This window comes from Eptatretus burgeri, chromosome 1 (assembly GCF_056783735.1).
Source record: "Eptatretus burgeri isolate ZD-2024b chromosome 1, Ebu_testis_v1, whole genome shotgun sequence".
NCBI classification, from domain to species: Eukaryota; Metazoa; Chordata; class Myxini; order Myxiniformes; family Myxinidae; genus Eptatretus; species Eptatretus burgeri.
In genome coordinates, this window is record NC_140961.1 from 78,101,996 (window position 1) to 78,126,982 (window position 24,987).

General features: G+C 44.1%; 2 protein-coding genes across 5 annotated transcripts in view; both read right to left on the reverse strand.

The window, feature by feature from the left end:
• Positions 1-6,933, reverse strand: part of FTSJ1 (FtsJ RNA 2'-O-methyltransferase 1) — a 69,967-nt gene extending 63,034 nt beyond the window's left edge. Inside the window, exon 1 of one of the 2 annotated variants that reach the window (XM_085889268.1) lies at positions 5,876-6,933. In XM_085889268.1, coding sequence (XP_085745394.1) covers positions 5,876-6,029 — 154 coding nt within the window. In that variant the 5' untranslated portion in view covers positions 6,030-6,933. The remainder of the gene's footprint in view (positions 1-5,875) is intronic. The other variant, XM_085889286.1, reaches the window with a different exon arrangement.
• The window catches only part of LOC147034798 (XK-related protein 8-like), a 37,599-nt gene continuing 18,292 nt past the window's right edge, over positions 5,681-24,987 (reverse strand). Inside the window, exons 2-5 of one of the 3 annotated variants that reach the window (XM_085889216.1) lie at positions 15,302-15,452; positions 14,918-15,203; positions 8,285-8,502; positions 5,681-7,646 (exon numbers count right to left, since the gene is read on the reverse strand). In XM_085889216.1, coding sequence (XP_085745342.1) covers positions 6,964-7,646; positions 8,285-8,502; positions 14,918-15,201 — 1,185 coding nt within the window. In that variant the 5' untranslated portion in view covers positions 15,202-15,203; positions 15,302-15,452 and the 3' untranslated portion in view covers positions 5,681-6,963. Of the gene's footprint in view, positions 7,647-8,284; positions 8,503-14,917; positions 15,204-15,301; positions 17,238-24,987 lie in introns of those variants that run through there. The other 2 variants (XM_085889226.1, XM_085889209.1) reach the window with 2 other exon arrangements.

Here is a 24,987-nt window from a genome sequence, read left to right on the forward strand (position 1 = left end):
GGATATTGTGCACAGAGACTGTCACCAATGAAGAATAGAATTTTAAGGTAAGTCCCACAAAACTGAATCAGGTGAGAAAATATTACATTGATGGAGCATGATAAGAAAAGTCACCTTTTTTTTCTAATTTTTTTTTTTTTTATATATTTTTTACACATAGTTGAGGCTTGTGGAAAAGCGAATACAATGAACGGATCAGGACATAACAGATAAAAACAGGATGCAAAACACGCATGCATGGGGTGGATAAGTTGGATACAGAAGGAAACTCCGAGGAGAGAAAATTGGAAGGAGGAAGGATTTGGGTGGGGTTAACGAGGGTAGAAACTATCATGGTTTTGAATTGGGGATGATCTGAGATTGTGTTGAATAGCTGTCTTTAACAACTGGAGGGATGAATGACATTGGAGAGGATGTGGAAGTTGGTTCCACAAGTGGGGGAAAAAGAGGAACAAATGAGTGGAGGTGGACAGTGATCCTGGATATAGGTAGTTTCACCAGAAGGGGGTTGATGATAGACCATTTGAGCCCTGCAGAAATGGGGGTGTGTGTGGGGGAGGGGAGGGACAATGCACGGAAAAAACAGAGGGTACAAGACAAGAAAGGAGGTGGTGGAAGACAGAGACACCACTGACCTGTCTGCGATGGCAAAGTGATAGACCCATCGACTCAGCTTCAACATGGGAGATTCAAATAATCTTGAAGGCCTTGGTTTCCACAGCATCAAACCGAGCAACATGTGACGCAGGGGAGCCAGCCCAGAAGGGAGAGCAGCACTCCATCAAGTTGCGGATGAAGGTCGTGTAGGTGGATCGGAGTTCAGGTGTGCCAAGGAAGGACTTTGCACAACGGAGGATGCCCAAGTCATTTTGGAGAACAAGGCAGGATGCCAGATTATCAAAAACCATATGTCGAGAGAGACAACCCTGATCCCATCTCGACATTGAGGGCCTCCATACGTTTTTGGGAGAGTCGAAGCAGCATGTCCAAGAATAAGTGACCTGGTCCGAAACCAAAGTGGTGATTTGCGATGAGGTCGTTTGAGAAAAGGAAGGATTTTAATATCAACAAAGATGATAGATTCCATGACCTTCCTGATGGTTGGAAGTAAGTTGATCGTCTCTGTCGTTGAGGGCATCAGTTTTTGCACCTTTTTTATGTAGTGCAGTGATATTGGCGATTGTGAAGCAGATGGAAGATGACCCAGCACAAATGAGAGTGTGAAAAGGGCAGAGAGAGGAAATGCAAGAGCAGGTTTTTAGGACACGTGAGCTGATGCAGTCCGGTCTAGCATCAGTCAGAGTCGAGGGTTGGAAGAACCCTCTCCACATTCTTCAGTACAAATGAGAGAATCCAGGAGCAGTTGAGTATGACAAGGAAGGGTGAGGGGGTGGGGACACAATATTTGGAAGCAAACACAAAAAAAAGGAAGGAAGGTTTGTGTGAGTACATGCGAACATGTGTCAAAACTGAAAACTCTTCTCACGAGCGGAGTTGGCTGTGGTGTCATTTGAAGAGGGCAAAGGGATGTAAGGGGAGCATACTCCAGAGACAGTTAACAAGGCCGCACCAGGTTTTAGAGGAAGGAGACAAGTTTGAAAGTTCATTCTTGAGGTTGGACAGATGTTTTCTGTCTCTCCTGAGAGTGGACACACACTTGTTGTGGACTTTTTGGAATGCACTGAGATTGCCTTTGGTCAGATTTGCCTTCCAGGAAGAGAAGGCAAGTTGGTTCAGTGAAACTGCCTCACCACAGAATTCAGTGTACTATGGGTGGGAAGAAGGGTAGGATAATTGAAGACAAGATGGGATTGATCTGTGCATGAGAAAGATCAGGTTTCTGTGGAAGAATTCCCAGACTGGTTTAAAATCAGGGGCAGTAGATATGGGCAACCAGTCCTGAAGAGAAATGGCTGCTTGCAGTCCCTGCCAATCAGCTTGAGTGAAATGCCAGACTCGCTGGCATTGAGGCAGCTCTCTGAGAATAGCCAGAAAGATGCTGACTGTTGAAATCAACCAATTGGAGGAGAGGAAGAGCAGGAAATATTTGTCAGTAAGTTAGTTATCACCAAGTCCAGAAGGGAGGATTTATCATTGGGAGATATCCGGGTGGGAAAGTTTACAGATCGAGTCAGCCCCTTGGAGTCACAGAAGTTCTTTGCTAAAGTGCTATGGCACTAATCTCGACTTGTACAAAACAGCAACTTGTGACAAGGGAGTGCCCTCAGAGTCTAAAATATGCATTCAACTGCATGCAAAAACAAGTAAAATATGAATAATCATTTAGGTCACAAAAAGGTGAAAATTAATGAGACAACCTTGATAAATAATTCATGCTTGGCAATACCACGTCTGCAATGAATCAGCATGTGTTACAACATTTTGTCCAAATATTGTTTCATAAATAAATAAAGGAATTTCCTAATTAAATTCATCGTGGGAAATTAGATTCATCAGAATAATTACATAATTAAATTCGTAAATTATCGTCATGCAAATGTGTTGTTGAGTTTATTTTTTCTTTAAATGAAAAGTCAAATCTATGTTAATAAAAGGCAGTGTGTGTGTGTGTGTGTGTGTGTGTGTGTGTGTGTGTGTGTGTGTGTGTGTGTGTGTGTGTGTGTGTGTGTGTGTGTGTGTGTGTGTGTGTGTGTGTGTGTGTGTGTGTGTGTGTGTGTGTGTGTGTGTGTGTGTCAGTGTGTCAGTGTGTCTTCTCCATAACTCCATAACTATAAAACCTAGCAGCCTGAAACTTCATGCAAATTAAGAAAACTCCAAGGAAGTGCAAGAGTGAAAATTGGGTGTTTGGGTTAATTAAAACACCCCTTTTGTGGATAATTAAAGGGATTATTTAATTATATCCTTCATCGGGTGATCCTCAGCCACCTCGCTGGCTGGGGTCGTAAGGCGTTTCCTGGGTAACCTCGCTGGGGTCTGAAGCCGCCATGTTTTTTGGCCTGCTCAACCATGCATTGACTTGAAACAGGCCGCAACGATTTCTTAACGATAAAGTTGTTTTTTTTCTCTTTCCTCACTCATATTATCGAATACCTGTTCATCATAGCTACAAATTGCTGGGAACATTGCAATGCTTATAAATGCCCGGAGACATCAGCGTTCGTTGTTTTATTTCATTTCATTTCCACACATGCAATAGTCACGAGTATCTCTTAAACTAAGTAGCATGACAAAATTTAAGCTCCAGAATCAGAGGGGGGAGGGTGATCGTGGTGGGGGGGGGATGGGGATCGTGGTGGAGGGGAGGGGGATCGTGGTGGGGGGAGGGGGATCATGGTGGTGGTGGGGAGGGGCTCATTGTGGTGGTGGTGATGGTGGGGATGGTTTTGGATGTGGAATGAACAGGTGGGTTTGAAGGGGATGGTGTGAAGTGGTGTGAGGTGGAAGGACAACGAGAGGGGCTTGAGATGGAGAAATGAACGTGTGGATTCAGGTGAGGAAAGCTTCCCATGGGAATTATGGGGTTTGAAAAGCAAAAAGAGTAGGATCGGGAGGACTGAGGAGTTTGTGAGTTACTTTTTGGAAGAAGAACGAGGGACCAGCGATGGACAGGGTTTCCAAAGCATACCTGATTCATATAAGTAACCAATTGGCAATTGCTTTAAAACCAGCCACGAGGGTAAAGAAAAACGTGATTTCTTGTACTAATGAGCTCGGATGCCGAGGGTTAAACGTTAAAACATACTGTACTTACTTCCTGGTACGTCTTGACGTCACATGTTTCACTGTTCCATGTTTAGCCGAGACGCCGAGTGCATCAGAGCTTTGTTAATTATGAATGGTATTTAAAGATTGCAAACACCTTTTTTCAAATTGTTGGTGATGTACCGTTTGTTTGTTTTTCATACCGATTTTTTTCAGTATATTGGTATATTCAGAATTCCAATACTGGTACGGTACGTCAATATGAAAAATTATGTTGATATAACCGGAATATCGATATTTCGCCGGACCTTACTTCTTTGCTGAAATGGCTGAACCGAATGAGGCGAAACTTTACACGATGACCGCCTATCCAAAAGAAACAAAACGTTCACACATATGACGTCAAAGGTCATATGATTTGGCAGCCATATTAGATTTACCCAAAAACCTATAAAAAAAAATCTTCTCCAGAATGGCTGGACCGATACAGGGGAAACTTCACACAAATGTTCCGCAAGCCTCGGGGATACCAGGGTATTTATGAATAATTATTGATCGGTTACATGGTCATATTGGATTGAGCGAAAATCTTAAAAAAATTATTTCTCTTGAACGGCTTCATTAATCGACGTGAAACTTCACAGTTATGACCTTGTAGTGATGGGAGAGTATATGTTTTAAATTTCACCCTGATCGAATGCATGGTCTAGAACCCATAATTATTTATTTTTTTGATCTGGGTTCTTTTTGATTTTTTGATTTTTTTTTTGAAAAAGGCTGACTTGACTGTGCCTGGACAGGTTTGAGAGTCGAAGAGCAGCAGCTGAAATGTGAATCCTATCCAGGTTTCTCCTGATGACTTCATCTTTGCTTTTTCCTTGTTTGAGTTTCTTCTGATGACTAATGCAGTCATCTGCATCTGCAGATCTGCAGACTCTAATGCAGTCATATACCTATTTGGTCTTCAATTTGATTTGAATTGAATTTATTTCAATTCCATTCTAAATTCAATATAATAATAACAATAATTAATAATGAAAAACGTCATGGGTCAGGATCAGGTGTCCAATCAAAGCGGGGTTGCATCAAAGCGGGATGTCTTGGTACCCAGTTATCACTGCCAGCAGTTAAAAAGTGGCAGTTCTAATTATGTCTTATTAATTACGTAATACACCAGTACACAAACACTATGCAAAATACACCACACAAAACTACACAAACACCATACAAAACAAGTCCTGGTGAGGGTCTGCAATCTCTGGTTGCTCTTTTTCTTCTTTAATCATCAAATTTCGAATTTGCATGAAAGTATCACAAGAGCATTATAAGATGCTGTTAAGCACCTACCTCTGAGCTGTCAATCCCGAGTTTGATTCCTGACCTGACTATACACGGTTTGATTAGTGCTTCACAGGTTGGTTGTTGCATCACAAAATTTGTCATCCCTCAAATGGCCGTTAACCCTGGGTGTCACATATGTTGGAAGACATTAAAGATCCCATGGTGTTTCTCACAAAGATCAGGCAAGATTCACCAACACCTGCCACACTAACCTTTTGGTGGGTAGCCCAAATCACCTCGAAGCTGACTGCCTGGTTTGTTAAAGATTAGGGGTGAAAATCTTCCGCAACCAACCCCATCATAATGTCAGATTAATTACCCACCTGATCTCCAAATTTGCAAACATACATTCAAAAGCATTGCTTGCGTTCAGCAAAAGCAAATGTTATAATATGTGTACTGACTGGTTAAAGGAACCGAGTCCTTTCATAATATGTAGAAAAGTAGCAAAATATTACAAATCCCCGACTCTATCAAGCTGGTGTCTTGGTGGCAAAGTGCTGTGAATGCTATTCATCTCATTTGTCATAGAAAGCAAAATAACAAAACATCCTCTAAGATAGCAGAAAAAAAAACTGCAAGCAGCACTTTGATTGTCTGCTTGCCAAGCAACAAGTGCCCAATGAACGGAATCGGTTAGATTTGGAGCAAAAATGAAGGACAGGCATGAAGTACAAAAGCTTGATTGCAATGTATTCACATCATCATGGGATCAAAACCAACACGACAATCACAACCAACAAATCGCACTGAGAAAAATCGTTAATGTGTACCACACAATGATGTCAGCTCCCACCAAGAGGTTAGTGTGGGATGGAATATAGCCAACTCAAAATGGCTTACCAACATGTTACCTCGATGCAATTCTCACCTCGTTCATTATCGTGGTGTTCGAATGCAATTGCACGACGTCTGCTTTTGGCAAACCTCAAAATGACTTCCTTCATGCTCTCCCAACATATGGACAAAGTGCTATCATTTTCTTCCTGACACACACGTGAATGTAAAAAAAAATGATATTCCATTTTCTAGTCAAATAAAAATATTGAAGGCACTTACAAAGTTTACATTCACAACATCAACATTCATACTCGATAACAGTGCAACATTAGTTTAAGGCAAACCATTGGTGCGTGCGTGTTCTCTTGCTTTTTAATGCTCATGGCAAAACTTATTCAAAACTTATTGTTGCAGTACCATTGTGAGAGTACATGTTAGTAAATGGTCAAATTAATAGCATACAGTATAGAATTTGAACCTGAGATCCTGGCACCCATAGTTACACACTTTTAGAATGATAAACAGGCCAACCTAAAAAAAAAATTTTTTAAAGACATTTAAAACATGCCATAATTAACTGTTCAGACTTTATTTATACATCATCTTCTTTGAGGGATTGGGGAGGGGGAGGGGGGTTGGGGTTCACTGCCTTTAAGTGCTTGCACAAAAAGTGTTAAAGGAATTAAAAGAGCAGATGAGATGAGGACAGGTGATGTGTGTTCATGTTACATTGCTCGCTCAGTTCTCATGTTGTAAGCCCTCTCCTTCCCAAGAATAAGCCACTCCTTTACTTAGTCTCGTCCTTCACTCCAACAGAATAATTTACTCTCCTGTTTGTGACAACAGGCAAGAGGGAAGGGCTTACAGTCACATCTCCGTGTTTCTTCCTCCCTCCATAGTCATGCAATATGTGCACATTATGCATCATGTGCATAACAGCATCAAATGCAATCTCGTGTTGCAGCATATCACATCTGTAGTTCACGTACACATTGCCTTTGCTCTGTGGAACGAAATGGCTTTGCATCTGGAGTACAATTTAGTATGCAGAGGAATATGTGGTAATGGTGACGTAACACCAGAATAGCCTCAGTGTTCACACACAAGAGCAAAATGGTTACGATGGAAGCAGAATTATGATCACGGAATTAAACGATTTCTTATCGCTTCTCTTCCAAGTCAAAAAAATTCTTCTCTCATCGTAGGATTGCTGGTGTTCATTTGGAGTCTGCGGTAAGGTTGGTGTACTGCTGCAGTGCTGAGTGAGGTTGTCGGTACACCATCTACTTCATCAGATTCACACCTATTTGATCGGTATGTCATCCATTTATAATATAAGCAGGTGATTACCAAGCCGAGCATATAAGAAGCTGCCACAATGCTTGCGATCACCACAAAGCCAATGTGGGAGGAAGGCTTCTGTTTCCAGTACCACCAAGCCAGCACAAGCATAATACTTGTGTCGATTATAATGAAGCAGTGGTAGATGATCCTATAACGCTTTGTGGGGCCTTTCACAATATTGAACCAGGTGTAGATCAGGCATACTGATATCACGAGGCGATAAATCCACTCCAGAATACTTGATGTCATAAAGTTGGTCCTCGCAAAGTAACAGATGATCAACATAACGGTAAGTTCTACGACGAGGTGCAAGATGATGTAGTAGTACTTAACGGATGACACGTACAAGGCGATGGAGAGCACACGAGGGGTGACCAGAAGGAGATTGAACAGCAGGTAAGTGATGCAGCATCCAAAACTCTGAAACTTGGATTCATTGCCTTGCGATTTACACATGGTTCTCTTGTGGTTCAAGAGCATCCATGAGATGGAAAAGAAGGACATCACCAAGCCAAAGCCTGCGCCACACCAAAGGAAGATCGATTCAAAGTTAAATAAATATTGCTTGAGTACAAATAATTTTACTTCCAAAACACACGGAGTATTAAGGGCAAAACAATGTCATCATCGAATATGAAACATTTTAGATCCTTTCCATCCCACTTTTATTCACATCCCTGATGGGTGGGCAGCGATGGTTCATCGTCCATTCATCACTCAGTGATGTGTCGTGAACTTAACAGCGTATTATAACCCAGTTTTGTAGGGGAGAAGAAAACAGTTGGCAAAACTAGGTCGACTGAGATCCTGCACCAAATGTTTATTTGGTCCCTTGTGATGCTTGGAGGAACGTGTGCATACCTCTCAGCCATCCTGTCAGTCCCAGAAGAGGACTAAGAATGCCATTTTGAGAGTGACATTGGTATGAAATCTTAATCACCAAGCACATCCAGTAATAAAACATTTTAAAGTAATTTTAGCTTAAGGTTAAAAAACACCAACGTGCTTAAAGACACCTTCAGAGAGGAGAGGCTCTCGGAGAGCTGTGATGATGATTCAAGAAGATAAGATGGAGTAGTTAGACATCTTCGAGCAGAAGAGAGGTGAAAGGCAGGTTTCATAAAATATAGAGGCACCGGGCCCCATGGAAACTCACCATAGGATAGTTTGATTGGACAATTGGAATTTGCGAGCAGCAGAACCAGCTGTGGTGTGTGCTCCAAGAATGTGTCAAATGCTCGCAGCAAACCAATGTCGTCAGCTTGTTCCAGGCTGGATTGATATTTGGGATTGATACTTGGTGAGAAGATCGTAGCGACAGTAGGAGTGTCTTCAATGCCAATGGTCCATCGCAACTTCAGATACTGCACGTACCTACACAGAGCCAGAGCAATAAGAAACACCACTCATGGTGGGCTATGTATCTGTATCAGTACCGCTCTGTAGGCATCGATAGAATCATGACCTGGTTAAACACTTGGAATATGTCTTTCAATTTTGATTTTATATACTAGAGATATATATATATATATATATATAGCTAGAAATTGCGGGCCGGAGGTCCAGTGGCGAGAACGACCGCTAGGTGGGGAAAGTTATGTCGATTCCCTCCGGACTCTCCAGAATTGTTGGCCGTCGCTCACGGATAATTCCGTGAGGCGGTGGGTCGCTTAACCGACCGTGGATGCCAATACCTCCACCGCGTAGCGTAGGGTCTTTTTGTCGAGAACCAATTTACCTAATTAACCACGCGGTGTCGTCTACCGGGGAACCACGCCCTCGGTACGTGTTGCCCGAACCGGATCACTCCACCAACTACCAACTACCTTTCCGGTTCGGATGCAGCCGAGCGGACCCGCCAAGAACGTACCGGCTGGGATGAACAGATTATCGGGTATAAAAACCCAGCTAAACTTGATCCAAACCATGCTGGATCAATGAAGGAAAAGTTGAAAACGAACTGGGAACATTTCTCATAATAATTTATTTACAATAAAGCGAGGAACGTTATGTGGAACAGGTAACAGGTTTATTGGGGATGTTAGCAGGGGAAGATGAGAGAAAGATGTAGTGCGACAATTTTACAGCAACTTATAAAGCAGACACAGAGCAGACTTGTCGTGAGAATAATACAGGCAAGATTTACAAGGTTCGAATAACTTATACAGTTCTACTTAATGGACGACGCCACACACTCAGACAAAATCAACCCAGTTGAAGGCAAAGGACTTTTGTAGCCAGGGAAGGAGGGAGTTGAGGTCGCAGTTCTCGGTACCTGAGTTCCGGGGAAAGGGATGCTCCGTGGTGTGGCACCTGACAATGGTCGCACAGCTCGGCCCACAGCCGCATATGTGGAGTTCGTGTGTGTGTGGAATCCAAGGCAGCCAGGATAATTGGGTATCTCCCGCGACGAGGCTGAGTCTCTCACTCTCAACGAACGACACCCAAAGAACTCCTTGGATCCTCCACAGATCTTTCTTTAAACGATACTGGCCCTGGGACAAGATTCGGGCTTCCACGCGTCTGTTGCAGTTTCGCTTCTTTTCCAGATCCCCAAAGAACTCAAGACTCCAGCACAGAACAAACTGTCTCAGCACTTCACAAACTCTCCAAACTCCAAGCACTCCACCCTGAGGATGGTGTCGTAATTTATCCATCTCCCTCAGCGGGGAGGGGCCTTGGTGAAGCTGACGCCACTGTCCGCCTTGATTGGATGGGGCTTCCATGGGTCCGCCCTCTCTGGGTAGGGGTTCGGCCATACCGGGAAGCCCGCTCCCTCCACACGTGTGGACTCGCCAAAAAGGAACTACTGTAAGAGGATTTTGCCTCGGACAGCGAGTCGCCGGTTAGGGGAGTAGGTGAACACGCGGTTGTTCAGCCCACGCGCGAGTTGCAAGCGAGAGGAAGGGCAAGCAGGCAGAGGGTACTGTGGGTTGTTGTGGATTTGCCTTTGCAATGAAATGGAGTGGGGATATAAAGATTTATTAATCTAACTAAAAAAAACATCGCAATGCACCCCTTTAATTTCCCACTAAACACAAGGAAGGGATCTGTCTACACATATACTTAATGGAATAACTTACTTGGGACACCTGTATGTTGTATGCATAGGTTCCGAGAACCGTAACAATATCTATTTCGATATATCTATCTCTATATTTCTTTCTCTCTCTCTCTCCTCTCTCACTCTTTCTCTCCTCTCTCAAACCCCCTCCCATGTAATAAGTTAAAAGGTTTAGGATTTTCACCATGTATAAGCTCTTAAATGAGCTATTTACATTCTTTATATTTTAAAAGAGAAGTATAAACAATCCCCTCCCATATACTTCATTAACAATCCTCTTGAGGAAGTTAACTCATTCAAACTCTTGGGTCTCACGATCAGCTATGATCTTTCTTGGGCAATCCACATTTCAAAGTTGGCCTACAAAGCCAGTTGTCTCTTGATGTGGTACTGTTGTGGGGCCGAGTTTCGGTGGCGAGCACGACCGCTAGATGGAGCAGTAGAGTCGGCTCCACCGAACACCCGGAAACTAGATCGTACCTTTCGGATAACTCCGAAGGTACGGGTCCCTTACAGGACCGTGAATTGTCAATAATTCAACTGTGTGGGACAGGGTTATTTGCCAAACTTCAAAATACCTAGAGACCCACGCGGCGAGCTACCGAGGAATTCACACCCTCGACGGAGCTCGAGCAGAACGAGCCATTAGCGTGCTCGAACTGTGCGTAACCTGAGCGGATGGTTAGCGAGGTCCGTCGGTCCAAATACACAATTTGCCGCTTCCAAATTTCCCAACACTCACCGTGCTAAACCAATGAAAGAAAACACAGAAACGAGCTGAAACATTTAACAGTACAGGGGATTTCTTTATAATGGGGGGGGGGGGGGAATGGAACACACAAAGAGTAGAGTTAAACCGACTATAAGAAATGAAATGCAAATAATGTACAAGGCACTTAAACAATTGCTACTTATAGACTGGGCCCACAGAAACAAACGCACACACCCAGAAGAAATGATGGCCGCGGCCTTTATTGGGCCCTTCAGCTTCAGCAATGATGGACGAGGCCTTCACTTCCAGACAGAACGCACCGAACACTTATTCACCCCTTCTCCAGAGGGGAGGAGCCGCCTCCTCGGACCCGCTCTCGCTCACTGGACGGTTTTGGTGTGCAATTGCGCTCATCGCCCCCGTGATTGGCCGAAAGGGGCGCCAAGTCCGCTGATTGGACCGGGGGGTGGGGGGGCGTGGCAGCCGTCACGGCGGACCGCCCCTCAAACAGGTAGAGTAACATTGTCCTGCGTTGTGGCGCTCATTGGCCGACTGACGGCAACCTCGCTCGCATCCCCCTGATTGGTCGAGAGCCACCGCCAAGGTCCCTCCTTGAACTCCGCCCACCACGGGCGCTATGACGTCGGGTTGAGGAAGCGAGGTGAAGGCGTGTTGTTATTATTATAAGTGTAAAAATACTATCTATAAAATAACTTCGCAGCGCATGCACACTTAATTCCCATTAGACATAGGGGAAAGGGAGCTATCTATCCACATTTATTGATCGAAATAACTGAGCTATGGGGACCTGAATGTTGAGTGCTCATGGCTTCCAGATTCGCAACAGTACCCCCCCCCCCAACCCCTTCCACCTCTGAAGATACAGCTAAATTTCCTACTCTTCCCTTCTTTTTCTCTCCTTTCCCGACCCAGTCTTTCCAATTATTAAATAATTAATGCTTGCACAAGTGAACATTTAGAACCGTTTCAACACACCACCATGCGTATGTACTGTAATTATTTCATCTATTTATTTTGAATCAATCATATAATGCACAATCATTTTGTTGTTGACAAATTATAACTGACGACGATGATGCAAGATCACTGCAGAATCATAACAGGATGGAGTGTTTGGCACAGGTACATTCAAAGAGGATGTGCAATGTATCAGATGGAACTTCAGCTGTCATGGGTTGGAATTTACCTTCAGCATTTTAACGCAAGAAAAAAAAGGAGCTGACCTCGAGGTCCCTCACCTTTTGAGTGGTATAAGGAATAGTTCTGTGTAATATGAAAGCTAAATCTTGACCGGTTTTTGAAATATCATGTATACAAGCCAAGTTACCGGGATGGTTGCCATGGTAACCAAATTCAGCCAATCACCGCCGTAATCTGATCATGTTGAGATGAAATGAATAGATATCTGCAATATGAAAGCTAAATGTTGAATGGTTTTTGAAATATCTTGTATACAAGAGTACATGGACAGATGCTCGGTCGGTCGGACGGAGCTCATTCTAATGTCCCCCCCCCCCCCCCGTCCCTCTGACAAGGTCGAACTCGAGAGTTCAAAGAACACATTACCCCACATAGTCTTGAGAAAAGAACATGGGAAGAGTTTTTTCAACTCTTCCTTTGCGTTTCCGAACATGATTTATATTTTCGAGCACGAGCCGCCATCTTGTCTGAAGCTTGCTGTTACTCCGCCCTCAGAATGCGTGGCAAATTTGATTGGTCGAGGTGGCATAAAGTTTTGTCCAAGTACTGCAAAACTGAAGGTTTTTGAAAGTGTAAACAAGGCGATTTGTGTTCTATGGTGATCATGTGCATCATTCAATTGAAATAAAATAAAAGTTTCAAAAGCTGCAGGGAACCCCCCCCCCCCCCAAAAAAAAACCCATTACATCAGAAGTTTACCGCCATTGATACACATTTTTTTGCACCATGATAAATTAGTTCTTCATGCCTGTTGTTTATGTTCTTTATGACGTCCCTTAAAACAGTAATTTCCTCTTTGGAATGGTTTGCAATTTTGTTTGACTGCGAGATTGGCAGACTAAATCAATTACCTTGCTTCGCTGTGCGCATGCATGCTTGGGACAGGATTCCATACAATTTGCCAAATTCGGAGTCAAAGTACTGCAGAACTGCAGGTTTGTGCTCCGATTCATGTTCAATATATAGAATTCATTTTAAATTAAGTAGTTCCTGACGTCCGTCAGACAAGAGTGAACCAATTGTTACCTCCGCTACCTAAGGTGGATGAAAGTTGTTTTCACCCCTGTTGTCTATTTATCTGTCAGCAAGATATCAAAAAATTGTGCACAGATTTGGACGAAATTTGGTGGACAGGTTGGGTGTGTGACAAGGATGCATTGATTCGATTTTGGTGAAGATCTGGATCTGGATGTGAGAATGTTTTATTTTAAATGATTCTTCACCATTGGGAGATGGGGCCAAAAACAATATATAGCACGATGTTTCAAAAAGGCGTGGACAAGTTACGACAAAAAAAACTAGGTGGATGCGATGGTTAGGTGACAAGAACAAGCTGATTAGATGTTGGTTCGGGTCGGATTCAGATGTGGCCTATCAGTGGGATACAAAAAGTAAACTCTTCAGACTGGCGGGGGAATGCACTCTACCGAGTATGGTTCTAGTTTAACCCTGTTTTGCGCTATGTGTGCAAGGTAACAATGTATAGGTGTGCGAGTCATCTGAGAATCAAGCTAATTGAAAGGTGTTATTTTAATATTCACGTGTGCAAGGGTTGAGTAAGAGCAAGGTGTGATCACAATTAGTGTCTATCTTGATTGCATAATATTATGTGGAAAGGGAGGGGGGAGGGGTATTTGGGATTCATAGGTGGACTGTTGTAAGTATAATATGGTCCGTGTGTGTCGACTAGGTTAGATTGCCATGTAACAGGGACCTTTCAGAGTAAGTAGTTTTGTTGCATGTGATGCTGAGGAGGCAGTGTATGTAATTTATATACAGGATAACCTGGGTAATATTGTATGGATAAACAACTCTTGTTTGTGGGTGGGGCCAGGTGAGGACTTCCCATCACAGAGGCACACATTTCACACGTATGCGAAAAGGCCGTCACAATCTGCCTGGCCAGTGTGTGCCAGCTACGGCAGCATAACTCGCGATAGGGCTGAGAAGAAAAGATTGTACATTCATTTTCTTATTGGGGCTGCCCCGTGGGCAGGACGTTCTGGAGAATGACAAGAGGGGGGAGGAAGACCAACAGCCTGGAGAGGAGATAAACAACAAGCAAGTGCTGCCGGCATGCAGGAGGACTCAAGAGTGAAAAAGAAGCAGACAGAAGCGACCTCCCGGGGAAAGACCAGGATGAAAGGGAGCTGAAAGGATGAGCTTCTAACATGCAGGACAACAGCAAGGTCACAAGGGCTTGTTCAGGATGCAAGTCCTGAGGTTCTGATCATCAATGGCTTGCTTTGTCGCTGACTTCTACAACAGGCTGCATCATCACCTTCCACCTTGCACATCATAGTCAAAGGAATGTGCTTGCTTGCAATGTTAATGTTTGCATAAGTGTGATCTGTGGTGCCTCGTGTGGTTTCGACTTTATTTATTTCTATTTTATCATTGTATATAAGTTTGTGTGTCCCCATTTTGTTCTTTCTTTCGATTCACATGGTTTGTTCCGAACTGCACGTCTCGTCCACCTTCTCCCCCATATTGATGATAAATAAACATTAAAAAGGTAAGAAAACATGTTCAGCCATCTGCGTTCTGTGTGTGCGTCATCAATTTCGGCTTATTTGGGTGACCTTGGGGAACGGTAAAGAGTGAAATAACAACGCAGTAAGAGACCGTTCGGCCATTTTTGGGGACGAAAGGTCCTGGCGCTGAGGAATACCATGTTAACGGAACCTAAGATGTGATAATAATGTGCAATCCAATGTTAAATTTATCAGGAGAAGAATGGATAAGAGGAAAAAAAAAAACAAGAAAAAAAAGAACAAATTAAAACCACTCACCTCCAAATGAGACCCAAGTGTAGAAGATGGATGACCAGTATGTACCAAGGAACGGGGCCACCCTTCTTGTCATCCAAGACCCAACAAAAGCTGAACAGTTGTTGTGTGGTGGATGAGATGATTAGTAAGCAAATGTACCCTTGTGCCAGGAGATATTTGCGTTCAATAAGAAGGGAATATGTGACCCACAGGTCAAGGAAAAGGTCCAGCAACACAAAGAAAAGACCAAGAACCATCCAAGCAAGGTCAAGCAGAGCAGACCTTGGAGGACGTCGGGCCATCATACCTGCAGAGAAATAAACAAACAAACATAAATCTATACCAATAAAACAACTAAGATAGAATAGAAATATCTTGACAGAAAAAAAAGTTGTAATTTATAACCTTGTTGTTAGACTCGATACAGGCAAGATGGATGGACTGATGATTGGAAGTAAAGTTCGGTTATTCCATTGCTTTTGCCTTGGGGGCACTAACCACGTCAAGCTCTGGCGATTTCTACTTCGTTAGCACGAGTCGAGTCCACAGGGTCATCCTGTGGGTATTGGAGATGGGTGAGGAGCACATATCTATTAGAGTACCAACAGGATTTGTTTCCACTTGTCTGCAGCATTGTGCTTGGTCTTTGTGGGTTGTTATCTTCATTGAGGTACGGCTTTGCGTCACATTGTGACAGCTTGAGAAGTGATATTGAGGAGAACCTCACAGTGAGGAAAGCCGTTGTGCTCTGGTAATTGCTATTCAGTTTGTACAGGAAACTACTTGAATTTAAGGGCTGACATGTCCTGATTTTTCAGATTCCAGTGACCCTTGAAAAATTAAGAAAATGAAGAGATTATCGAGTTATCTAGTTCCGTCAAGTCGTGCCTGACTTCTGGTGACAATCGTGATCAGATTTCTCCGAACATCCTGATCCTGCACTGCTTCCTGAAGCTCGAACAGAGAGAGCTTGATTACAGCCTTCACCCCATCCATCCGGCACATAAATGGTCTGCCTCTTCCTTTTCTTCCCTCAACCATGCCCAGCATGGCTGTTTTCTTCAGACTCGTTTTCTGCATGCATGATGCATCCAAAGTTTGCAGTTTCTGTTTGAGTATCGGCGTTACCAAACATGGTGGTCTTATTTCTTCAAAACCTGATTTGTTTGTTTTTATCGCAGTCCATGGAATTTTTCACATTCATCTCCAACACCACATTAAAAAAAAAAACTCTCAAATCTTCTTCCTTTCTTTTTCACTGTCCATGACGCACATACATACATACATTACAACTGGAAATACCAGCTCATTCACCACCCTCCTCTTGGTTTGTGTTGCCACATATTTGTCTTTGCAGATCTTTGTCAATCCTGACATTGCTGTTCTCCTTAATGCTAACCGTCTATTCACTTCCCCTCCACCTTCTCCATTCACTCCAATTTTGGAACCCAGGAAGAAGAAACTTTCCAATATTTCGACATGATCGTCTCCCAATCTGAACACATCAATCATCTCTTTCACTTTATAAGATCAGACTGTCCAATCTTTGAGCTGTGGCTGGGCAGGATGGGCGAGCGCTTTATCACGAGCCGTGCTTTATCACATCACACTTTTTCACAAGTGAGGTTTCCTGGCCCGCCTTATGGCCCTGAAAGCTCGGGTTTTAGTTACTCTCTCGTGCATTCTCAGTTGTTTCTTTTTTTTTGGACTATTTTGCAACACTTTTAGTTGATAATTTGTTCCAAAATTTGACCATTTACAGTAATTAATTAAAATCATGTTGTAAGACGGCACTGGGAAATGTGACGGTCTTCCAGAAGATGATCTGGATATACCCCTGGTTCTCATAGCGGCATAGCCTGTCCTGACCTTCTTTTAAGCCGCTGTCACAACCTTGACGATTTCGCCAGCGTATGCCGATTTATGAAAAATTTGTCTAAAACGCTGGTACACGTCGAATACGTTATTGGTACGCTTTGTATACATTAAGGGCACGCTGAAGAACACTGCCATAAGTCGTAGTACGCTGGCTTTAAACGTTGTACTTTTGGGTTGACTTCATATTTTTGCATGCTTGAAATTTTACGACGTATGCCGGCGGATGACACACACGTTCCGCTACGCTGGCCATAAGTCGTCGGCACGTTATGCAATCGTTGACACACGTCGACACGTTACTTGTAAGTTACTCATAAGTCGAAACACGTCGAGGTAATGTTTAGCGGACCCGAAACTTATTTCTAACCAATGAGTAACGTTTTGTAAGCACGCTACACGAACGTTGTTCACACTTTGCAACACGTTACTTGAAAAAGACGTAGACATATTTGACGTCTTCAGGACGACAACAGAACTTAATGAACGCGTTTCTAACTTACAGATACTGTATAATGGCGATTTGGCAGCGATTAGGGGAATTGGTATATAAAAATGGGGTTCACAGGAGGAACCCGTCTTTTTTTTAGACTTCGTGGTGAGTACATGTCCATGTCATTCCGAGAGATGGAGGATACGGCAAGGCTGAGACGACAATACCTACCTGTCCTCGAACATCAACATGACCTCATCGAGTTGACACTGCACCAGTTGTTTGCCAATAGAGCCGGGAGAAGAAGACGTGAACGGAGGAGAAGGAACTGGGTCAGACCATGGATCGGGAGGCGATGCCATTACGGCATGTATGACCAGCTCATGGTGGAACTCCGGAACGAGGACCATGCATCCTTCATCAACTTCCTGCGAATGCCCCCAGCGATGTTCGACGAGCTGCTAGTCAGAGTGTGTCCAAGGATAACCAAGGATTATTATTAAATCATTTCAATAGTCCAGTGGAAGCGATTTAACTCGTTCAATGGAAACGATTTCAATTGACAGGCACCAGCGTCCAAAAACAATAGGCGAGTGACAGCCATTTATTAAAAGTGAAGTTGCAGCCTATGATTAGAAAACCTCACGTAATCGTCGACGATACGCTACCACGCTATGCATACGTTAGACTATCGTTGGGCATAGGTTGTGGACGCCTAAAACACGCTAATCAATCGTTGGTATAACTTATGTACAAGTTATCGAAGCGTTATGTGTTCATTACAAGTACATTATGCATTTGTCCAAGTCGTTTTGAATACTTTTAAAACTGAAACAAAAAATAGTTCATCGTGGGAATGAGAAAAAAAAATTAGTTGAACAATGGTGCAAAGTAGTCTCCTATTCGTGGATGCACCGAGGATCCATCATCATCCACACCCTCCCCATCATGCTCACCTACTACTACTGACATGGACCTACTACTACTACCACTACTACTACTACCAATACTACTGCTACTACTACTACTACTACTACTGACACACTCACCGACTACTACTACTTCTACTACTACTGACACGCTCACCTACTACTACCACTACCAATACTACTACTACTTACACGCTCACCTACTACTACTACTATTGACACGCTCACCTACTACTACTACTACTGACATGCTCACCTACTACTACTGACACGCTCACCTACTACTACTACTACTACTACTACTACTACTACTGACACGCTCACCTACTACTACTACTACTACTACTGACACGCTCACCTACTACTACTATTACTGACATGCTCACCTACTACTACTACTGACACGCTCACCTACTACTACTACTGACACGCTCACCTACTACTACTACTACTACTACTGATACTACTGACATTGACATCTACTCAACATGGAGTCTGGAACACTGACGGGTTCCTCTTGTGAAGCCCATTTGTATATACCAATTCCCCTAAACGCTGCCAAATCGCCATTATACGGTAGATGTAAGTTAGAAACACGTTCAGTAAGTTCTGTGGTCGTCTGGAAAACGTCAATCAAATTCGTCTACATACGACAATGTGCATTAGAGATACGTAACACATAGGTTCAAAGCACGCTACTCATGGGTTCAAAGCACGTTACTCATAGGTTAAAAATTAAGTTTCGGGTATGCTAAGAAATTATGTCGACGTGTTTCAACCTATGAGTAACTTACAAGTAACGTGTGTCCGACGTGTGTCAACGATCGCGGAGCGTGCAGAGAACTTATGCCAGCGTATGCAGAACGTGTGAGCCATACGTCGAGTACGTCGTAAAATTTTCAGCATGCTTGAAATTTCACGACGTAATAGACGTACCACGGAATGTGACAGCGCACTTCATTGTTTTTCATCGTGCTCCTAACGTATACACAACTTACCCATACCGTATTCGACGTGTGCCAGCGTTTTAGACACATTTTTCATAGGTCGGCATACGCTGGCTAAATCGTCAAGGTGTGACTGCGATGTTGACACTTCCAATTTTCAGGCGGTTATGATTTAAATCGGCGTGCGGCAGGTTTTTAACAGGCTACGCCACGAGTTCGTCGGCGATACGTGCAGCGCGCTATGCGTAAGTTAAACTATCGTTGGGCATAAATTGTGAACGCCGACAACAGGCTAAGCATTCGTTGGTATAAGTTATCTTTAACACAACGAAACGTTCTGTGCCCGTTACTAATATGTTATGCATACGACCAACACGTTATGAATACGACCAAAACTTAAAAAAAATCTCAAAACTTCAGCGTACGCCAACGTTTTACATACATTTTTATACGTTGCCATTGCTGGCTAAAACGTCAAGGTGTGACAGGGCCCATACACACTGACACATTAAAGATAGCTTGTTGTCATTGTGTTGTTACCTCCACCACCGAAGGTAAAGGAGGTTATGTTTTCACCCCTGAATGTTTATTTGTTTGTGAACAAAATATCTCAAAAAGTTGTGGACGAATTTGGTGGAGAGCTGAGGTGTGTGTCAAGGATGAAATGATTAGATTTTGGTGAACATCCGAATCCGGATCTGGATCCGAGAATTTTTTTTGAAGTGATTCTTCACCATTGAGAGATCGGGCCAAAAACGACGTGTATCAGGAGATCTAAAAAAAAGTTATGGACAGATTCGGACGAAACTTGGTGGATGAGTTGGTTTGGTGACAAGAACAAGCCCGTAATGTCAGTCATGAAATTTGTCAGTTAGGCCTTAGTTATTTTATAACTTGGTTTACAGATCCGCTGATGGTATATTTGCCGAAATGAAATACAAATATAAAACACATTTTTAGCCTTTCATATTTATAAATTTTCCACCGAAGGTACAAAAGTTTCAAACCCCGAAATGTAAACGTCGGCATTTATTTTCAAAATATAATTTTGCGCGTGCGCCAAAATGCCGAGTCATCTTTAACCAAACTCCGCAGTAGTCTTCGTTCATGGCGTCTGAGCAGTGGCCAGGGTGGTTCAGATTGACTGTGGTTTCTAGGGCCAAGGTGATTGTTAAGAAGTATGTCAGCGGTATCAATTCGAGTGACTGTATTGGTGATTTAATCACGCAACATCTTGACGACGAATATTCTGGCCGAACGATTGCATCAATTCAGTGCAGCAGCAGGGATGAGCATTGTTTCCATTTGTTTGATGATCCAACAAGTTTCTATAAGAAAAACATGCCAGACTATATTGTAAAAACAAGTTTTAATCCTCCTTTATTGTTTTTCACATCAGATGATACGGTGAACATGGGCATCCTGCATTTGAATGCTCTTCCATCTTCAATGTTTTCTTCGATCCTCCTGGTCCAGGATTTATATTTATTTCCCCCCCACCTACCCTTGTCTTTTCCATGGAACATCCGAAAACAAATCATAAAAATATATAATTTCTAAAAATTTAAATTATATTCATATTTCGACCGACCGACCCTACATTTCAGCTGAAGAACTGTGTAAACCAAGTTATAAAATAACTAAGGCCTCAGTCAAGATTTACAATACCATTACCGTTCTGAGCGGATGTTCTGGGCAGAGCTTGGAGCGAAGGTTCTAGGCGCAGCTCAGAACGGATGCAGATGAATTCTGGGAAGCCAAAAGCTTCGGCACTCTGCGAAGCTTACAGCTGCTGCAAGCTTATATCACTCTGTGAAGCTTACATCGTGTTGTGAAGCTTATACTGTGTTGCGAGGTTCATATTGAGCCACGAGGCCATCAGTGTGACCAGGCCCATTCTATGTTTTACCTACGACAAGCGTGACTCGTTAATGGGGATTCAAGTGGTCAGTAGATCTCTCTATGACCTATGTAGCTGATTATAAGACTTCATGGAGTAAGAAAGATTGGAATGTATTTTGTACGCGTTTTCACGTAATCTCATTGCACGTCACGTACATTCGTGCCAATTGCATAACATATTTCACCGCCATTTGAGGTCTGTTTCCTGTTCGGTTGATTGATTGTATTTGATTTATAGTGGAACTGTAATGCATTTCTGAAGTATTGTTGTCACTAAACAACATCATTCCCTTTCAGTTTCACGGAGCTTTTCGGAGCTTTTGTGGGAATTAATATATGGCTGAAGGCTTCTGCATGAGCACTACTCCTTGTGTCTATATCTGCGTACGACATCAAACGAACCTGTGATACTGCGATTACGAAACCCCTAACGGCAGATAAGCGCTTTCTGTGGCTTGTGGCTTGTGCCTTGCTGTGGCTCCCTTGCTCTGGCTTGTGGCTTGTGGCTTGCTGTGCTTTCTTTGCTGTGGCTTGTTGTGCTTTCTTTGCTGTGCTTTCTTTGCTGTGGCTTATTGTGCTTTCTTCGCTGTGCTTTCTTTGCTGTGGCTTATTGTGCTTTCTTTGCTATGCTTTCTTTGCTGTGGCTTCCTTGCTGTGGCTTCCTGTGGCTTCTTTGCTGTGGCTTCCTTGCTGTGGCTTGTGGCTTGCTGTGGCTTCCTTGCTGTGGCTTGTGGCTTCCTTGCTGTGGCTTGTGGCTTGCTGTGGCTTCCTTGCTGTGGCTTTGTGGATGTAAGTAGTGTGTGTTGGCATCCGTTTCCAAAACAATCCCGTCTCATCCACATTGAAAATCTGCTCTGCTTGATACCCCTCTTGCGTAATTATTTCATCCAGACTTTCAACAAACTTACGAGCTCCTTCCTCATCTGCACTCGCTGCTTCTCCAGTCACTCGAACATTATGAATTTGAGATCTTTTCTTGATTCTTTTGAACCAGCCAGTACTTGCTACAAATTCTTGACTGTAGTCTTCTCCGGCACACTCTTTCAAAGTCTGAAATAGACTTCTAGCCTTCGTCTGCACAGTAAAAAGGCTTAAAGGTGTCCGTTTTTGGATCTGATCTTCCATCCAAACATGCAGCAATTTCTCCATTTCGTGGATGGGCCCGGTCCGTTGTGTCGTTATAGCTGTCGATCGCATGGGTGCAGAACCTTTCACAGCTTCACGAATCCTTTATCTTTCAAAATCAGACACAGTAGAGTGTGATAACTTAAGATCATGTGCGATCGCATTCACTTTCTTTCCTCCTTCGTACTGTTTGATCACCTGCATTTTCGTGGCAAGATCAATGGCCTTTCTTTCCTTCTTGGCAGGTTGAGGAGTAGACAAAGATAATTTCCTCTTGGTAGACATCTTGGGGGTTTGAAGTAAAACTTTTAAGACAAACAGATACGGATAAACTGCGCTGTACTGAGACCAGGCTAACACGCTAGCACTGCTGGGCGCTGGGGCGGAAACTGTCATATGCCCAGCTGGGCAACACCCGCGCTGCTAGACGCGGAGCAGTCGTGGCCAGACATACAGTACATATCGCGGTCGCGGGCGTGGTCGTAAAGTCAATCAGTCGTAAGTCGCATAGGTCATAAGTCGATGACTTACTGTAGTTCAAATGAGAAGATATCTCATGTATTGATGTCATGTAAATTAGAGGTACACATTGTAATTGTCAGGTCAGGTCAGACTAGATCTGCGACTTGCCACAGGTACCATGTAAACCTGTACTAACCTGTTCCATGGTCGGGTTGTTGGTGACTAAACCGTCTCACCCAACAAGTTTCTTGGTGAGGAGGGTGTATGATATGGACACCCAGCAGAATGAAGACCGAAAGCTGTCAAAGGGCAGAGGAGCTCCTTGTGAGCCAACGGCCATCCATATCTAGTGCCCGACTGTGTCTGCAGACGTCCTCCTGCAGTTGGGTTACTTCTTATTAGGAGGTTGGTGGCAGGATTTGAACTCTGGCCACAGTAAAACGCTTCATTCTGCAAAACATTCCAGAAGCATAAAAAATCTGAAAACCCACTCCGTGGGAGTACCTCCTATGCATCCTCCCTTCCCAGGGCAGCTCACCAGATGACGGGATTGGTGCAAAGCCTTCGGGACCCCCAATCCGTGATGATAGGAGGGAAACCACGGGGTAACATTCCCGGGTCAGGTGGTGCTGAGGTGTCGTCCACCAGACGGCGGTCTCCTTGGGTTAACCTGATGCGGTCGGTTCGGGTGGGTACGTGGAATGTCCTGTCTCTAAGACAGGATGATCACCTGTCTCTGTTATCATCTGAGCTCAAGTATTTTGACTTCAGTATTGCAGCACTCTGAGGTTTGGAGACCAGATTGCAGCGAGATCATGGTGGGTGGTGACATCTACTCTTGGTCTGGTCGCTCTAATGGTTACCATGCCCAAGGAGTTGCTGGAGCCGTGTCCAATAAGCTGACTCCAATGATAATTGAGGTAACACCGGTCAACGAGCGTATTATGAGACGAAGGATTCGTCACTCCTTGGGTGTCATTTCCCTGGTTATGTTTATGCTCCGACTGAGGCGAGTGATCTCACCATGAAGGACGCGTTCTTTGCCACGCTCGAGTCTGTGGTTGTTCAGTGCCCCAGGTGAGATACACTTTGTCTTGGAGGATTTCAATGCATCGACTGGAACTGAGAGGGATGGTTATGAGACGTGTGTTGGTCTCCATTGAGCTGGAACTGCGAACCAGAATAGCACTAAGTTCCTTGACTTTGCAAGAAGTCATGGACTTAGGATGGCTGGTTCATGGTTTCAGCGTGCACAAGCTCATCGCTGGACTTGGTATTCCAACGCTGGCGGTGTGGCAAAGGAGATTGACCATGTGCTCGTTGATGGTCACTAGAGGATGATCCAGAATGGCAGGGTCTACCAGAGTGCTCAGTTCCCCAATACTGACCACCGGCTTGTTGTAGCAACTCTTAAGTTGCACCTTAAATCCAGGAGAATGGTACCATCCCAGCCTCGGCTGGATGTTGGCAAGCTCAAGGATGAGAGGGAAGCTGAGGAGTTTGCAAACAGGCTGAGTAGAGATTTGGGGGGTCTGGGTGCTTTGAGGGATCCTGAAGAGTTGTGGAGTGCTTCAAGACCACCGTCCTTGATGTTGCCGGTGGATGTCTTGGAACTCACCGGAGGGCGAAGAACTTTGTCTCTCAAGGGACACTGGATACCATTGACCAGAGTCGCAGGGCCAGGCTGAATGGCAGAGCTGAGCTGTTCAGGGAGCTGATGCATAAAACTGTACGTGCGCTCAGGGTGGACAAGGAGGCTTATGTGCGAGGAATCTGTGAGGGGGTGGAGCATCACCTGTGTTCAAGTGATTCTCGTCCTGCTTACAGGGGAATTCACGCATTGCGTTCCTCCAATCCCGTACCTCAGTCGACTGCAGTTAGAGCAGAGAGTGGTAGGCTCTTGACAGAATAGTCCGAAGTGAAGGCTCACTGGGCCGGTTACATTGAGCGGTTGTACCAGGCCGATCCACCAACTGTCGAGATGGACATCAGGTGTGTGACAATCCCCATTGCTGACCCTCAAATCAACTGTGGTCCACCTTTGTTTGTGGAAACACAGGCTGCAGTGAGCCGGATGAAATGGGGGTAAAGCTCCAGGGATCTGTAGCATCCATGCTGAACTTCTCAAGGCTGGTGGAAATGCTGCACTCGTGTCGTTGCATGCAGTTCTGTGCTCAGCGTGGAGCACAGGCATCATCCCAACTGACTCAAGAGAGGGACAACAAGGCCCCTCTTCCAAAGTGAAGGGTGATCGCCAAGACTGCAACAACTACCGAGGGATGACGCCGCTGTCACTGCCGGGCAAGGTCTTTGCTCGAATAATTCTTGATAGGGTTCTCCATCTGCTTGAGCACCAGCGTCCAGAGCAGTCAGGCTTTACACCAAAGAGGTCAACGATTGACTGTATCTTTGCTCTTC